Source organism: Macadamia integrifolia, chromosome 4 (genome assembly GCF_013358625.1).
Source record: "Macadamia integrifolia cultivar HAES 741 chromosome 4, SCU_Mint_v3, whole genome shotgun sequence".
NCBI lineage: Eukaryota > Viridiplantae > Streptophyta > Magnoliopsida > Proteales > Proteaceae > Macadamia > Macadamia integrifolia.
In genome coordinates this window covers 20,204,057-20,215,937 of record NC_056560.1, presented here as the reverse complement: position 1 = coordinate 20,215,937, position 11,881 = coordinate 20,204,057, and the positions used below count along the sequence as shown (strand labels likewise).

At 41.3% G+C, this 11,881-nt stretch overlaps 2 protein-coding genes across 4 annotated transcripts in view; one reads left to right on the top strand and one right to left on the bottom strand.

The window, feature by feature from the left end:
• LOC122075408 overlaps positions 1–2,653 on the bottom strand; it is a 4,431-nt gene extending 1,778 nt beyond the window's left edge. For 2 of the 3 annotated variants that reach the window (XR_006139245.1, XR_006139246.1), the window contains exons 1-3: positions 1,980–2,653; positions 1,477–1,629; positions 1,179–1,384 (exon numbers count right to left, since the gene is read on the bottom strand). Coding sequence is in view for 1 of the 3 variants with exons in the window: in XM_042640428.1 (XP_042496362.1) it covers positions 1,179–1,384; positions 1,477–1,629; positions 1,980–2,471 (851 nt within the window). In the remaining 2 variants the exon portion in view is untranslated. The remainder of the gene's footprint in view (positions 1–1,178; positions 1,385–1,476; positions 1,630–1,979) is intronic. The other variant, XM_042640428.1, reaches the window with a different exon arrangement.
• An 8,937-nt stretch (positions 2,654–11,590) lies between these two features.
• LOC122077097 (AP-4 complex subunit mu) overlaps positions 11,591–11,881 on the top strand; it is a 21,731-nt gene continuing 21,440 nt past the window's right edge. The window contains exon 1 of the mRNA XM_042642892.1: positions 11,591–11,704. Coding sequence (XP_042498826.1) covers positions 11,647–11,704 — 58 coding nt within the window. The 5' untranslated portion in view covers positions 11,591–11,646. The remainder of the gene's footprint in view (positions 11,705–11,881) is intronic.

Here is an 11,881-nt window from a genome sequence, read left to right as displayed (position 1 = left end):
CCCCACCCCCAACCCAAGAAAAAAAAAACCATAAAAAATGAAGGAGGTTAATGGACAGTCTTTGCAGGTATGGGTTGTCATTAGAGCCGAGACCCTAGGAAATCTCCAACAGATAGTCAGTGGAAGATCAAAGAACAGGAGAGATAGAGAGAATATGAATGTACGAAATGCTATCCTTACAGATATATGAGCCTCAAGAGCTTTACTGCCCAACCCAGGTAAAATAATTTTTATTTTTCTATCCCCCTACTTTACAGGCAGTGAGCGACCTGCTTCATAGTTCCTGTGAGGTTAGCAAAGCCCATAAATAAATAAACTGAAAATATTTTCATAATTTCCTCCAATAACAGAAAAACAACAGGTATGATAGTTCCTTCCCATAGCAGACAGCTTCAGAACTTCAGAGAATTGGATAACAAAAGAACAGAGATTGCTTGCTCAGTGCATCAGCCTAGGAACATAAGGCCTCAAATCAATTCTCCTAAAATTTTCTATCATTGTTTCTTGTTAAATCCAATTTTGAAAGGAAACACCTTTGAAAGTTGTCTTGCAAACGTCCATATCTCCAAGGTACCAATCATTATGAGATCAAGGATATTCCTAGGAAAAGAGTCCAGCCGCACCTCGAAAAAGAATGCCACAGAAGAAAATGATCACACATAAGGTTGCTCTATTACGGCCTAGTGGTCACAGGTTCGAGTTGGGAGACTGCCTCTCAGCGCAAAGGTAAGGCTGCATACATTATGACTCCCCAAACCCCACAATGATGGGAGCCTCATGCACTGGGTATGCCCTTTAGTTTTTTTAACATTCCTATCCAATGCTAGCTTGAAGATCCAAGCACTAAAACTTTTGGAAGCCACATGTTCCAATACGTTAAGCTGAAGCGCCTCCAGCTTAGTAGAAATAACTAAACATAGTACCAAGAATTGCCATGGGTTGAATGAATTCAAACTTGACCAAATCACAATGAAGTGTCATTTCATGGGTGACCAATGAAATCTGAAAAGACTTATAATTACCTAATCATGTTTCTTTATTTCTTTTCTTTAATCAAGTTTTCTCTAGCCACTGGAGCCACAAGTAATCACATAGCCATGTATTACTCACCCAAAAATAAGAAGCCACAGAAATCACAAACTGAACAAATGAATTGTACCAAATAAAACTCAACTAACCTGTCATAACTGGAACCAATCAATGGTATGGTAACCATCTCTTCAGCAGATATCTTAAGCTTGGGTGCCTGCAAAATGTAGCGAAGCTCAGCAGCTTGGCGTCGGATACTGACACAAGGATGTTGCTTCTCCAGCTGTTGATAGAGAGCAATACAATCTGCGTGGCGGTTCTTAGCCTCATAAGCCATCGCGAGCCATATTTGTATCTGATATAACAAATTGAATTCTGATTGTTAGATTGATTTCAAAAGAAACATCCTCCCAAAAATAGTCTACTTTCTTCTAGATCAGAACTGACCTCTCCACCAAACAGAGTAGGTCTGGGAATGATTGTGAGGGCACCCTCTAAGAACTCAATAGCCCGACCATACATGCCCTTCCCATAAGCCTTCTGACCCAACTCAAACATTAACTTGGCCGTCGCTCTCCGCTCAGCCTGCTCCTTCGCCACCTATTGTTATTCACAATTCACAATCGAATGAGGCCTTCACTTTTCCAACTATTCCAAAACCATATTAATGGTAATTGAAATATATATACTAAAAGAAAGAGAGTAATTTGAAACAACAGAACTAATTTAACTAACCTAACTGCACCAGCGAAAGGATATATAAGACAATCAAGCCCTCAACTGAGCCCTAAAGGGGTAAAATGGGGTGGGGTGGGGTGGGGTGGGATGGTTACCTGCAAGGGAGGGGATCTGTACTCCAAGAAATAAACAGAATAATGGAATTGTGAAAAATCAGGATATAGAAAGCTTTGATGTAATCGTGAAATTAACTGTCACGAGTCATGACTAACCTTTTCGAGTGCTCTTTTCACTCTAATCCTCTTCTCTTCTTCCGTCTCTTCTTTGCCTTGGCCATCACCATCGCCTTCATCGTCATCCATTCGACTCTGCAACTCCTCTGCTTTCTTCTCAAGCTCTTTCATCTCCTCCAACTCCTTCATTCTCTTCCGCATTTTTTTCTCCCAATCGTACTCGTTGTTATCCTCGTCTCCATTCCCATTGTTATTGTTATCCTCGTCACTTGAATAGGCATCAAAATCGAAAGTATTAGCCTTGGAATTAGCTCTGTGTCGATCGCCAATCCAAAAATTCTTGGTTTCTCCATCAGGGTCGAAGCTCTTGGCGGCGGCAAGAGAAGTAGAGACGTTGGCACCGTTGATGGCGTGCAAATCCCTCCTGGGCATGTTCATAACCACGTCAACAAGCATCGGCCAAGCCTTCCGGTCCGGAATTCCAGCCCAAGGAGATACCAGGACCACCAAGTTGCCTAGCACTACGGCCATCCTGCCCTGCCTTGATTCGTGTTCCAACTCTGTTCACCGGAGGAGAAGATAGAGAAGAGAAGAGAAGAGAAGAGAAGAGAAGAGAGAGAGAGAGAGAGTTTCAGCTATTCACAGTTCAGAGTTCAGACACGCACACACGGCTTTGTTTGTGTGATCGACGTCTCTCGCCGAAAGGAAGGGTTGGGGAGATATTTCTCAGCTTTGGAAGCTTAAAACTACTAAAATACCCTTGTATTTTGGTTGAATTTGGAATGAAATTTGAGGTGGATCCAGTTACTTCGAACCACGTGTCGAACCATTTGTCTCGAAGTGTCTTATAATGGGTTTGTGGAATATTGAACAGAAGTCGCGGCACCGAACGCTGGCAGTTTGGAATTTTGGATTTCCCCATTTAGTCCGCCAACCCAAAGAAGCACGAGTCCACGACACATTGGTGGTTCAGGATTCAAAGTTTTGGTTAAGGAAATTTGACACGCAACCATGGAATTAAACGTCACGTTTTAGAGTTAGGTTTTGTATTTGTAAGTTTGTAACCCCGAGTCCTCGGGGACATGAGCGTCAATCATTGGCCGAACAAAAAGGTCTCACGGGAAATTAAAAAAAAAAAAAAAAAAGAAGCAAAAAAAAAAAAAAAAATTCCAATGCTAGCACTGGAGTGAATGATTCGTGGAAGGATCAATAAAGTGGGACGGTTATTTCATCATAGAGTATGGGTGTAGGGGTTCCGTTATGTTACGGTTTCCATTTTTTAATCTTTTTTAATTTCTTGATTTTCAATTTAGCCTTATAAGATCGATCGAAGCCGACCAAAATTGAATCCAAAACTTATGCTATGTAAAAAAAAGATCAAAATTTTTTGAATTTGATGAGGGAGATGGATAAATAAAAAACCATTATGTTTTTTTTTTTTTTTTTGACTTAATATGTTTTTTATATTTTTCTTTTCTTAGCTACCAAATATAGGCTTAATGTCAAATTGGGCTTGTAAGTTGTTTCGTCTTCATTATTGGGCTTGTAAGGTTTTTCATGGGTTTTCATTTATGCATATTATTTTTTTATTGGGCTTGCAAGTTTCAGTCTTGACTATTATGTGCCAATAGGCAAGCTCTTTAAATCCAATCAATATCATCCGACCGACAACCCTAATTAAAAGCAAGCATAAGATCTATCACGTGGCAGATTAGATGGGATTGAAATTTTGTTGATACTTAAACACAAAACAACTGTTCACTAAATTAGTACATATGGATATAGATCCCTCATTTTGTCAGATCCAGTTCCTATGTAGCATGATACAGGTGGTAGTGTACTTCCGACGGCATGGAGCATCCGAACAGTGACCCCTAACACAGGTGTGTGCCTTAAGGTGCTCCAAGTCCTCATATGTGCACCGCCACCTCTTTTGCGCCACAAAGGAGCACTGCCCCATTTTGTCACCCAAATAAGGGGTCAGGTGATAACGATCAAAGTGTACCAATGGACCTATCTTTTCTTATAGCTCTGTAAGTTCAAATGTTCCTCATGACTTTGGTGATGTTCCAATCCTTCTTTTTTTAGGTAAAAGATGTTCCAATCTCCATATTACTAAAAATGAGTTTTTTTAAATAAATATGATAAATTCTACGAAGAAAATAAATGTGGTAATGGACTTTATTACGATTCAAACTCATAACGAGGCCTAACCTTGACTCAGTGGTCAAACTTGAACTAGGACCTAGAGATCAATCGAAGTTAATCAAGGTTGACTAGCTCAGATCAATGCGTAAAATGGAATTTGTCAATGTCGTCGATTGGTCGATTGGCCAGTCGCTGATTCTAGCTAACCAACATTGCATGTCGATAGATTCCTTGTTGCCTTTGATTTCTAGGTACTTGCAAAAACCTAGACTAGAGTCGATGATCATGAAACTTCGTATAAAGAGATTGAAGCTTCTTTGCGAGACACATTATAAACTAGTGTCGATACATGAAGGATTCTTTCCCATCATTGTAATAAATAGATCGAATTTTTCGTAAGATGTAATTTCTTATTTAGCTCAAAGGCAAGTATTTTATATCCAGGAAGAAAAAAAAAATTTGGTACTTAGAAATTAAAGAGAACAAACCTCACAAAGGCATAAACATTACAAGTGGAAGAGATTGTCATGAGTCATGACTGTTTCATCCAATGGTATTCCGATGGTTTGCAGTCAGTCCAAGATGGGCTTTAGGGCTAGCTGCTGCTTTGGTAAATAATGAGTTCATGTCTCATTTAGTTTTATTTATTTATTTATTTATTAATCTCTCACCAACGGTCAACTAATATGTAATCTTGAGTTATTGACATTTGCCCTCGTGACTTGCACTGCTAGCATTACATGGCCACCCCTCATGTCATAGGGCCTAAGGCCCACGCTCCTGGTGTTTCCATTGGTAATCAAACGTGTTACAAGTAAAACTACCTTTTTACCCTTTATTTTCATTAACAATCTTACTAACGTAGGGGCATAATAAGAAAAACAATAATACTTAAGCCGGTTGGTTACATTCGATATAGCCAACCCTTTTTATCAAACGTTCTTCTTCGATTATTATTTACTAACTTTCTCATTCTCTCAAGAAGTTATTCGTTCAACAAATCTTCTCTCTACAGTAGGAGAAGGGATCTTAGATGAAGTTTATTGCTACTTACATTGACTTTGGTTGGTTATCTTCGATGGAACCTGAAGTTCCCGGGAGAAAACCAGGAGAAGGGATGTTAGATTATGTTATTGGACAATCGAAACAGGTGGAGGAAGCGGAAGAGGAGAGTCAGGAGACCCCGAAATACGAGAAATCTAAGAGTAAAGAAATGGTTTCCGAATCAGGAGTTCCAAATGAGCTGATCATCTGATTTGGAACGCTTCTTTTAATCTTCTCAGGCGATGTTTGAAGGGCTGAGTTGCTGCAAGAGGTGATTGTAAATAAGTTTCTCTCTCTTTCTTGGCCATCTCTCATAGGCAACAAGCCTTAAGGGGTAAGAACTAAGAAGAGGTTCTATGGTGATCCCATAAGAGCTTATGAAATTCAAGTATCAATCCATTGCCGGAACCATGGTTTCACTTGTGGTCCTGCTGCTTGTTCTACTTGCACCCAGATTCATAGGTGATCATTTACTTTTTTAATCTCTTCCTCTCTACAGCCATGTATCTTGACGCTGACGTCGTCTATGGTTGGTAATCTTCAATGGAACCTGAAGTTTATGAGGAGAAAAGAAGGAGAAGGGATCTTAGATCGAATTTTAAGATGTAATTTCTTATTTAGCTCGAAGGCAAGTATTTTCTATCCAAGAAGAAAAAAAATTTAGTACTTAAAATTAAAGTGAAAAAACCTCACGAAGGCATAAACATTACAAGTGGAAGAGAATGTCACGAGTCATGACTGTTTCATCCAATGGTATTTCGATGGTCTACAGTAAGCCCGAGATGGGCTTTAGGGCTAGCCATTGCTTTGGTAAATAATGAGTTCATGTCTCATTTAGGTTTTTTTTTTCTTTTCTTTTTTTTTAATCTCTCACCAATGGTCGACTAATACGTAATCTTGAGTTCTTGACATTTGCCCTCGTGACTTGCACTGCTGGCATTACATGGCTACCCCTCACGTCACGCGGCCTAAGGCCCATGTTCCTGGTGTTTCCGTTGGTAATTAAACCTGTTACAAGTAAAACTACATTTTTACCCTTTATTTTCATTAACAATCTTATTAAAGTAGGGGCGTAATAAGAAAAACAGTAATACTTAAGCCGGTTGGTTACATTCGATATAGCCCGCCCTTTTTATCAAACGTTCTTCTTCGATTATTATTTACTAACTTTCTCATTCTCTCAAGAAGTACTTCGTTCAACAAATCTTCTCTCTACAGCAGGAGAAGGGATCTTAGATGAAGTTTCTCGCCGCCGACATCGTCTTTGGCTGGTTATCTTCGATGGAACTTGAAGTTCCGAGGAGAAAAGCAGGAGAAGGGATGTTAGATTAAGTTGCCAGACAATCAAAACAAGTGGAGGAAGCGGAAGAGTAGAGTCAGGAGACCCTGAAATATGAGAAATATGAGAGTAAAGAAATGGTTTTCGCTTTTTTTAATCTTCGCCATGTCATTTGAGGGGCTGAGTTGCTGCAAGAGGATATTGCAAATAACTTTCTCTCTCTTTCTTGGCCATCTGTCTTAGGCAACAAGCCTTATGGAGTAAGAACTAAGAAGAGGTTGTATGTTAATCCTAGAAGAGCTTATGAAATTCAAGTATCAATTCATTGTCGGAACCATGTTTTCACTTGTGGTCCTGCTGCTTGTCCTACTTGCGCCCAGATTCGTAGATGTGATCATTTACTTTTGGCATCTCTTCTTCTCTACAGCCTTGTTTCTCGCCCTTTACGTCGTCTTTGGTTGGTTATCTTCAATGGAAACTGAAGTTTTTGAGGAGAAAAGCAGGATAAGGGATTTTAGATTACGTTGCCGGACAACCTGAATAGGTGGAGGAAGCGGAAGAGGAGAGTTTGGATCCCAAAATCTGAGAAATCTGAGAGTAAAAAATGGGTTTCAAATCACGAGTTTCAGATTAGTAGAATCAAACCCTATTCCTCTTTTCTTTCTTTCTTTATTTCTTTATCTGTAACTTTCTCTTTCTCTTTATTTATAAGTCGTTCATATCACTCTCTCCTTCTTGTCTGGTTCAGGAGCATGGTTGTCCCTATTCTTACAACAAACGTGCATTTGGTATGGATCTTTTCAGTGGTTCGCCATGACGTTTGAAGGGCTGGTTCGTTGGTTGTTGCTGGGATTTCTCAGCCAAAGAAATCCAGAAGATCAACTCAAGATCGGTTTATGGAATGTAACATCGTGCAATCTCCTTTTCTTTGGACTTTACTCATAGGAATTCAAATAGTCTTTTCTTGATCAAACGTTTTATTCACCTTAAAAAATAAAAGATATTGTAGAATGTCGGTGGGGTTTTGCACGTCATGGATCAATGGCCCCAAAACATAACATATTCTCAGTAGCCGAAGATTAAATAAGATTGACTTGGGGCTTGCGTGCCTTAGTGCGTAAGGTTTTGAGGTGCTGAGTCGAGGCTCGGTCTTATGTGCCTTAGTGCGTAAGATCTTGAGGCATCTATCTAGGGCTCGGGCTTACATGCCTTAGCGTGTAAGGTCTTAAGGTGCCAAGCCGAGGCTCGGGCTTGTGAGCCTTTGTGCGTAAGGTTTGAAGGTGCCGATATGGGGCTAAGGCTTTTTTGCCTTGATGCGTAAGGTCTTGAGGTGCCATTATGGGGCTTGGACTTGCGTGCCTTAGTGTGTTAGGTCTTGAGGTGCTGAGCTGGGGCTCAGGCTTGTGTGTGCCTTAGTGTATAAGGTTTTTAGGAGCTAAACCGAGGCTCCGGCTTACGCGCCATAGTGCATAAGGTTTTGAGGTACTGAGCTGGGGCTTGGGCTTGGGGGCCTTAGTGTGTAAGGTTTTGAGGTGTTGAGCCAGGGTTGGGCTTGGGTGCTTTAGTGCGTAAGGTCTTGAGGTGCCAAGCCGAGGCTTGGGTACGATTTGAGCTGGGGCTTAGGCTTGTGTGCCTTGAGTTGGGGCTTGGGCTTGTGGGCCTTAGTGTGTAAGGGCTTGAGGTACCAAGCCCGGGCTCGAGCTTGTGTGCCTTAGTGCGTAAGGTCTTGAGGTGCCTGGCTGGGGCTTGGCTTGTGCACCTTGAGCTGGGGCTAGTGCTTGCAAGCCTTAAGCCGGGGGCTCGAACTTATGCGACTCGAGTCGAGGCTCAAGCTTGCGTGCCTTAGCGCATTGTTTTAGGACTTGGTGACTGGGGCAAAGATTGGCAATTGTAGAATGAATGGTGGTCTCAATTACCTAGACATTGGTCCCTCTCAGACTCTACACACTTCATATGATTTGGCCTTCTCTGACCTTTGGGATGGCATCGATGTCTGGGTCACCCCCATAGTGCACTTTATTTAGATTATTTCCAACATTAGTCAAACACTGTACTATGGACTAGTTTATTTGTGATACATGTGGTTTGGCAAAACAAATTCATAATGTTTATCCTCTTTCTGATAATAGAAGTACGTTCCATTTGCTTTAATTCATTTTTTTATGTTTGAGGACTTGCCCCGTCATGTCTCTGTTTCTGGCTATCGATGGTTCGTTACTTTTATTACTTGCAATACTCATTCTATTTGAATTTATTTGTTACATCATAAGAGTGAGGTTTTTCAGTGCTTTCAGGAATTCATTGCATAGTTAGGACCCAGTTTAATGCTAAAATTAAGATACTGCAAACTGACAACAGGAAGGAATATATGGATGGTTCATTCAGTCTTACTTGGTTGATCATGGTGTAATTCATCAGACTAGTTGTATGGATACTCCGGCGTAGAATGGTGTGCTTGACGCAAGAATCGCCATCTCCTTAAGGTTGCTCGCTCCTTGATGTTTGAGATGCAAGTCCCTGCTCCCTATTGGAGTGAGGTTGTTCTCACTGCTGCCTATATCATCAATAGGATGCCTTCTCGCGTAATTGGTTTTAAGAGTCCTATTGAGTTGTTATCCAGGTCTCAAACTTTTGTTGTTCCTCCCGAGGTCATTGGTTGCGTTAGCTTTATTTGTAATCATCAAGTTCAAAGCAAGCTTGAACATCGTGGACTCTGGTGTACTTTTGTGGGCTACTCTCCCACTAAAAAAGGATATTGGTGCTATCATTCACCTTCTCGACGACTTTTTGTTTTCATGGATGTGTTCTTTCATGAGATTGAGGGTTACTTTCCACCTCTTCAGGGGGAGTCATCTATTGGTGAAGAGGTGATTTAGATTCCTACTTTTGATTGTCCTTTACACGTTACTATAGATGATGGTGCTACTCGGAGAGACACTAGAATAAAGACTACTACTTCAGAGGTTCCCATTGGTCCAGAGGTCATTGTACAAAGGGAGTCTTCAATTCAGGAGCAGGAGGCTCCCATTCAGGGGAACCATAGATTCAGTAGAAATCACATAATGGTCTAGTGATATAGTTGTTCTCTTGAAAAAAAAAAAAAAGAATTAAAACTATCACTCACACTACCACTGTTACTCCATTGCTTCTTGATCCTGAGTCTTCCCTTCTCGGTATAACCTCTTCCCAACTTTGATCAGTCTCTTGATGTTCTTATTGCCTGTAGAAAGGCAATAAGACTTGAACTCAGTATCATATTTCTAACGTGGTGTCATATAATGCTCTCTCCCCATCATATCGTGCATTTGTGTCTTCCTTGTGCTCTATTTCTATCCCTAAAACATGGCAGGAGGAAAATATAGAACCTCAGTGAAAGGAGACAATGAATAAGGAGATGAGAGTTCTTTACAAGAATAACACATGGGATCTGGTTGTTCTTCATCTGCAAAAGCGACCAGTTAGCTACAAATGGGTGTTCATGGTCAAGCATAATGACGATGAGACTGTGGATCGATACAAGGCAAGACTGGTGGCGAATGGCTTTGCTTAGATATATAGGATTGACTACCAGGAGACCTTAGCACCTGTAGTAAAAATGATTACAATCCACGTAATCATCTCTTGTGCAGTGAACCAAGGATGGGAGCTAAAATAGTTGGATATCAAAAATGCCTTTCTTCACGGAGAGCAAACTGAAGAGATATATATGTGTAATGCCCCAAATTTTGGAACCTTAGAATATATATCTTTTTTAATATGATTCTCTAAGCTTGCTTAAATATTTAAAGTTATGCTTTATTTAATGAGTTAATGAATTAACCTAGTGGTTAGTACCTTGGCTATCTAGAGTGAGGGAAGAGAGAGACGTGAGAGAGGAGAGTTAGAGAGAGGAGGAAAGAAATAGTGGGATTACACATTTACACCACCACTACCCTGGCTCTAAATGTAACCGACTCTCATTGTAGCAGCGAGCTTACCGACTCTCAATGGACGAGGTTAGGGTTCCAGGTTACCGACTCTCGAGGACTGGGGCTCTGTTTTGGATAAAAATCCTCTGTTGTTTTAATCTTCTGTTTTTCCATGTTTTTCTAGGTGCAGAATGCGACACGTGGATGATACATCACCAACGGTCAAGATGATATATGTTGGTTGAGACCATAAAACCGGGTTTTCTCTTTGTGAACCAAACCGGGTTTTCTCTTTATCCGCCCAATTCCTTCCTTCTGTTGTTCAAATCGTAAAGCAGAAGAAGAAGAGGACAAGAGAAGAGCAAGGACAAGAGAAGAGCAGAAAGCTTTCTTCTCCTCTCCTTCCTCAACCACTACTGTTTCAGTGTTGCTGAGAAGAAGATGATGAAACAGATCCGGGAACTGCCTGAGTACGACGGAACCTTTGAAGCAGTCGGAAAATGACCACGTACTCTGGCGTTGTCTGAGGCAGAGGATGAGGACGAAGAGGAGCTATTGTTAGCTGGGTTTTCCGTACAAGAAGAAACGCTTATGCAGATCATGAAGGCGTTGGAGGAGGAAATAAACTGCCCTGCTAATGCTAATAATGGGGTTTCAGCGATGTACTCTCCGCCGTCGTCGTCGTTTGTGACTATCAACGGCAACGAAGAGAGCTGTGGGCCTTCCTTCTCCGACTCATCGTCGACCGTGATGGCGAGTATTGATATGGGTGGTATTAACATTTCATACTTCATGGGTCCCACTAAGGGTTCATTCGGCCCTTTCCCTTGTGTTCCCCTGGATTTACCGGCGGCGACGGACGAGGAGCAGGGTTGGCCGGAAATCGGGGAGGTCTCTGTTTCTACCATTTCAGAAGAAGAGATGAACAAGGGCTTTGAGTTTGAGGTTGGGGAGAGTGACGACGAGTGGTTGGGTAGAAAACCCGGTCTGGTTCACAAAGAGAAAACCCGGTTTTGATGGCCTCAACCAACATATATCATCTTGACTGTTGGTAATGCATCATCCACGTGTCGCATTCTGCACCTAGCAAAACATGGAAAAACAGAAGATTAGAACAACAGAGGATTTTTATCCCTCTGTTTTTACCCTTACTTTATTGGGTCATTTTACCTGCGGTTTTCGCAGCCGGATTTCGGGTTCGGGTTTTTATACCAGAACGAACTGATCACCCTTGTCTTAAGCTGAGCACCAAGACGACATAAGCGAGGGATCAGACGAGGGATCTGGATTTGAGTTTCTCCTTTTCTCAGCGCACAGAGAAGTCGGCATGATCTCGCAGTTCTTTGTTTTGTCGCTAAGGGGTGACAACATAGTTTTCCGTGACTGTAAGTTCTTTCTCTGTTTCCTCTCTGAATGATTTGCTGTAAATCTCAGTTGAGTTGGTTATCCCTTTGAAGGGGATTTCCTGGGTTTAAACTCCTCTCTTCTGGCACTCAAAAATTCGAACTTTGTGAACTTGTGATCTATCTTTCTTCTTTTTCTTTTGCTTTTCACAATTGAAA